General features: G+C 37.3%; 1 protein-coding gene across 1 annotated transcript in view; it reads right to left on the reverse strand.

Annotated features, from left to right (window-relative positions):
• LOC131039008 (uncharacterized) overlaps positions 1-4,369 on the reverse strand; it is a 48,060-nt gene extending 43,691 nt beyond the window's left edge. Inside the window, exon 1 of the mRNA XM_057971644.2 lies at positions 3,864-4,369. Coding sequence (XP_057827627.1) covers positions 3,864-4,064 — 201 coding nt within the window. The 5' untranslated portion in view covers positions 4,065-4,369. The remainder of the gene's footprint in view (positions 1-3,863) is intronic.
• Positions 4,370-6,000: the final 1,631 nt, after the last annotated feature.

A 6,000-nucleotide genomic window follows, 5' to 3' on the forward strand; every position in this document is an offset into this window, starting at 1 on the left:
ATGCTCCTGGCACTTGCTAAGAGTGCCCCAAACATTCACTAAGAATGTCCCTAGCACTCACTAAGAATGCTCCCTAGCACTCACTAAGAATGCTCCTGGCACTTGCTAAGAGTGCCCCCAAACATTCACTGAGAATGTTCCTAGCACTCACTAAGAATGCCCCTGACATTCACTAAGAATGCCTTGATTTCTTACTGGATGTTTCTCCATCACAACCTTCTTCTATCATAGTATTTGTCCTCTTTTGCATTGATGGTTAGAGCTCCATGGTTCTTTACATTTGAAACATAGACTCTTCTTCTTTAATCCAAGCTGAGAGCCCTTTTCCCCCAGCTGAGCGTGAACATGCTCCGATACCACTTGTAATGTCCCCATTTGGGATTGACTTAATTTAGCCTTAATTTAGCACATATTCAAGTAGATATGATTATCATATTAAAATAAACTAATTGCCATACATATGCCACTATATTCATATTCATGTATGTTATAATCTACAAATATTGGTTCTAGTGCCCCAAGCCAACCCCAGGGCATTAGCCAAGCAAACCAATTTTTATTTTTTAATCTTAACAATACAGAAAATTAAGATAAGGCATTAGCATGCCACACTGCACATTAAGATGCACAACTGTTTTATTATTTATCACAACGACACTTACACAAATGAAATCACCACACCAAGGAGGTGGCACACACAAAAGACTTACTAAGAGAGGGTATTAGAGTTGGCCCAACTCCAATACCCAAATGAAAGCAGTATTGGTGTTGGCCTAATTCCAATAACCCTAAATGAAAGCAATATTGCCATTGGCCCGACTCCAATACCCAAAAAGGTGGTCACAAAAACTTCTAAGGCACAATGATAGCAAAAACACAATAATGAATTTTAAATCCCAAGTATAGAAAACTTCACTATGATCATTTTGTTACACTCACATAGCAATATAACCAAGACATCCTTGGTACTGAAGTCTCAACAACTCCAATACCTCAATGGGGCTGCAAGATTCAAAGAGCTTTGATACTCTAACGAGGTATCAAAGCTTAGAGAACTCTAATACCTCGATGGTGAATCAAGGCTTAGAGAACTCTAATTCCCCGATGGCATATCAAGGTTCCGAGAACTCTAATACTCCAACTAGGAAAGAGCATATAAAGACTTCAAATGTATTTACCCAGTCTTTAACACATTAATTGAGTTCATTCTTCCACAAACATAGAGAAATATAACAAGCACGGAATTTAGTTTCCAAAGATGGGAACAATGAAGAAAAGCATACATATATAACATACGACACCACTTGAGTGATGGTTTACATCCCTTCAACACAAAGAGCATTAAATAAAATTTCAATTACACAGAGGACTCAAATGTCCTAAATTTTCATATTACAAATTAATACATTGAAATACAATAATGAAGATATAAGTCCTTCTTCCAACTTATGCACTATTCAAGGTTGCTCCCATAGAAAGATGGTTCCATGCCACCCAGCCATGTGTACTATAGGTCCACCTCACCATTCTAGGAGAGTCACATGAGTAATAAAAACACTCACACCAACCAAGGAAGTAAGGCTTGCACACAGCATACATTGAGCATTCAAAATAAGCATGGGCACATAACCAAGGTCTCATTCAGTCACAAGAATGATTAGAGGCAATCTCATGTCGATTACACAAACAACAGCAACAAGAACAAGAGTTTCAAATCTAGGACAAGAAGTCTCATCACCCAATAGCCCATTGAATTGGCTAAGTGAGGATGGTGTACACATTCCACTCACCACACAAGGATGTACCACAGGCAATATCCAATAAATCCCAAAACATGACATGTCCTTTATGCTCATACCGAATCTCTCCAAGCAATTTTCCCTTTTATTTAATTATTTCCCGATTCCCAACAGCATCATATAGCATAACCATGCAGGGTTAAATCATTGATGCAAATAAAGCAAGGAGGGAACGCACAATCACAAATGATCACACACACACATTTAGGGTTTAGCAACCACAAAGCCCAATGTGACATCTCCGATATAACCACCATTGGGGAAATAACTGAGACCTGCATACCAGATGAGGAGATAACCTTGTACCTACACACTTCACACATCAAGCATACCTACTCCACATCTAAAAAAAAAATTAATTGCTTCTATTGTTCTGTGGGGGGCCTACAAGGACTTTTAAGCCACAAATGAACCCTAAAATGACATTAAGAGTTGAAACCAAAACAAAACACTAACCCAGCAACCATTTTTTCTCTTTCATTTTCTCAATTTTTGCTCCTTGCTGTAAGAGTTTGCTTGTTGGAGAAGATTGGACTGACTAGAGGAGATATTGGACTGATTCTTGTTTTGCTTCAAGTCTGAAACAAGTTCTCAGCTGCAAGTTTGAAGTTACAGTCAAGGTATGTCATTTTTTTTTAGTTTTCTAAGTTTTTAGCTTGATGGTAAGTTTGCAGATTGAAAAATATTTTCATTGATCTGGTTTCAGAATTTCAACTATAAACAAAAACACCACAAAATGAGCAGCAGCAGTAGTGACGGTCATGAGGGTAGTGAAAGTGAAAATGAAGCGCACACGATGTCAGTAGACCCCTCTTCTACTTCTAAAAATTTAAGGCCATTTCAACCCAAAAAACCATTGCTTCAGTTTGCTACGAATGTGACTGCCAACAAGTATTAAAAATACAGGGTTGTTATAATGTTCTAAGGTTGTTGCTTTCCCTGGCAACATCCATTGGCAGTGATATGTTCAAAAATTGATTAGGGTAGTGGCTTGATGTGTGTGAGTTGTTTTATCTTCGACAGCTTTCATTTGCCTTCTCTGCAATATTGTGTTTGCTTCCTAGCGGTGCTCTCGGTGACTCTTCCTGGTGATAGTATTTTATTTTTTGTGGACGTCTGGCACACAAGCACTCAGTGGGGATTGGAGAGATCCTCTTCATCGAGGCAAGAATTCTAAACACATGCTTTGAAAGAAAAAATTCATTGCCAAGATTTTGTGTTGTTGAACCTTGTTAAGAGTATTCTGGGTAAAAGAGGTATTAAAGATAAAGGTTATGTGCAATCTAGGGCATCTATAATGGTGGATTTATGTGCTGAATTGGAAATGGCTATCCCATTGGAGGAAGTTCAGAAGTGGGTGGAACTTCTTCAACTTCTTGGGCAACGGTGGAAGGTTAGAGACTAAATTACATCCCTGGCTGGAGGTATGTTGAGTAGGGCTGTGAAAAGACCTGAGACTATTCATGGTATACATATTGAAGCTCTGGTGGCCACAGGGAGTTGGTGCCTAAACAGTTTGTTTGTTGGTGATGGATGCGGTGAGAGGTTGAAAAATAGGATGTGAGTGTTGGTGCTACTGTCAGTGTAAGTGGCTGGGGAGTATCTCGGCTCTCTTGAGTGTTCCTTGACTTTGGCTCTGTTGATTTTTGGATATAATATGCTGCTGGTGTTTGGTTTGTGGCTGGAGGTCTTTTTATGTTTTGAATAGTTGCCCCCATCTCATGTGGGTTACGGTTTGGATTTGTCTTTACTTTATTTAAGCTATAGGTCATCGTGTATTTCTTTTTTTAGTCCGAGGCCCTTTATAAACCCCTCTTTATTATAAGAAAAACAATTACCTAATAAATCTTAAAGAGATGTCAGAGATACTGCAAAACACATACAGATTGTAATACCCGCTTACGAATTCGACTCTCTATTCCGCGTACCGTAATTTCTCTCGAAGTCTTTCTCTTTAAATAGAATATATATCTTTTGTAATGCGTTCCTTTGTTTAATCTTTGTTCAGAAATCAACACAAAAGGCTTAAGTATTAGGTAAATTTATCGAGTAAGAACAGTGCACCTTAAGGTATTGTTGAGCATGTTGCAGTGAATAGAAATGGCGAAAATTTATATGAAGAGTTGATCCATGACTACCGAAAGCGTTGAAGTCTTTTCTGCCAACGAGAATGAGTTCCGATACACCGAAGGCCGTCGCGCTGCGTGCAAGAGTTCCTATATTGTGTCTTTTCGCCACATTGTGAACAATCACAAAACTCTCCATTTTCTATAAAACCCTACCTTGTAAACCTGGTTTTAAATTATTGAAGATTTGTTCTACTTCATGAACCCTGGAGCAAACTGATGGACAATGTTATGATAGAGATCCCGCGCTTGAACCAAAAAATAGCCCCGTATACGAATTTTCGAGTCTTGCAAACGAAGAGTTGAAAGATTTTAAAATATTTTAATCGCCGCAATTGATGTCTGCCAAAATAGATCGACGACAGGTTTCATAAGGTTTCATTCCCAGCTCTAAATGAATTTGCAAAGCCTAAGTCCTAGTTGTCACATATGATTGATTCACTTGTTAAATGAGATTTTTTCGATGATAGGTCTTTTTTATTAAATATAAATATTAAAGTATATATTTATAAAAAAAGGTTGGGATACAAGATCATTCCGCGAGAGTCACACGGCAAGAAGTCGGAATCAAAAAATAAAGTTATTCATCAAAAAACTTCCTCAAGCAGCCAAAGCAGAGGTAGTCGAGGGAGGAGGATCTGGATCATCTTTCTTGCCCCATACATCAGCAAGGTCAAGAGTTGGGTCCGGCACGGACCACCCATCTTCAGGGTCTTTGTCTTCTTCTCCTTCCTCCCACCTATGAGGTGAAATCGTCAGAGCCAAGCGAGGAAACTTGGAGGTGGTGGCAGTAGGCCACCCAGAGCCATCACCAGAAGCAGAAGCCAAAGTCACAGGAGCAGCAGAAGGCCACCCCGAGGTAGAGCCACGACGCGGAGGAGAAGTCGAGCAACGCCTCCACGCATCGTCTCTCCCACCAGATTTAGAATTAAAATAGTTTGATGAATTTTTTTAATATATATATCGAAATTAATTTATGGGATAAAAGTTGTGATGTCAGTTTAAAATTTTATAGTTTTTATTTATTTAAAAAAAAAAATTGTGTAAATTTATTTATATTTATTAGCTTATATATATTTTATTTAATAATTTATATAAAATTTGTCGAGAGATATCTTCTCGAGGTGCTTATATTTTTCACATTTGCATTAAAGTTGAATAGGTGCCTTGAAAAGATATTTCTCTGCGAATTTTATATATATTATTAAATAAAATATATATAAGTTAGTAGCAGTGGCAGCACAACATGAAATAAGTGAATAAATATTCATATAATAATATATCATTAAATATAATTATATTAATATATTATTATATTATAATTATGATCCTTAACCATAATCATAATCATATCGTTACTCTAATCCTATATAATATTAATATAATATTTGATTATTAGTGTTAGTCCTCACAATTAGAATAGTAAATGGGTTTTGAAACCTCAGCTTACGGATTGGACATCCTTTCTGAGCAACTACCTCTCATGTGGCAAAGATTAATTTGCTTTATTGACCAGGGTCGTGAACTTGAAATGGGTCGGCACTATATGTGCACTAAGCTCAAGTCAAAGTCATTGTATCCTACTGCAAGAAAAGGAAATTTCTGAAAGAAATATGCAGAAACATAATGACTTAACAATTTATCAAAACTCACAATTGAAAGCAACTTAAGCAACTTCTATTAATGACAATGTTCGGGTCAGCAAACAGGGACTACTCCGCCTCCTTTGGTTGCAGGAACAGACATGGGAATTGTTTCCAGTGGCTACAAGAACAGTCGAATACCAAAACAGTAACTATAACAAATATGGATTTTTACTAACAAATGCATAGGAACTACTCACCAAGTGGGCCCCCTTAAGTGAGTATGTCCAAAACTCATATAACAATTGATAAGCTCATAATACCATCATCTTATTTATTTCAAGTTGATTTCAGTATACATAAGTTTGGAAACCAGAATACTACTAACTCTATGGTCACACTATCTATCCCCATGAGGAGATAGAGACCTTTGTTTATAATAAAAAATTATAACAAACTTCCAACTAATCAGCTCACGTCCCAAAGGAATAG

Source organism: Cryptomeria japonica, chromosome 9 (genome assembly GCF_030272615.1).
Source record: "Cryptomeria japonica chromosome 9, Sugi_1.0, whole genome shotgun sequence".
NCBI classification, from domain to species: domain Eukaryota; kingdom Viridiplantae; phylum Streptophyta; class Pinopsida; order Cupressales; family Cupressaceae; genus Cryptomeria; species Cryptomeria japonica.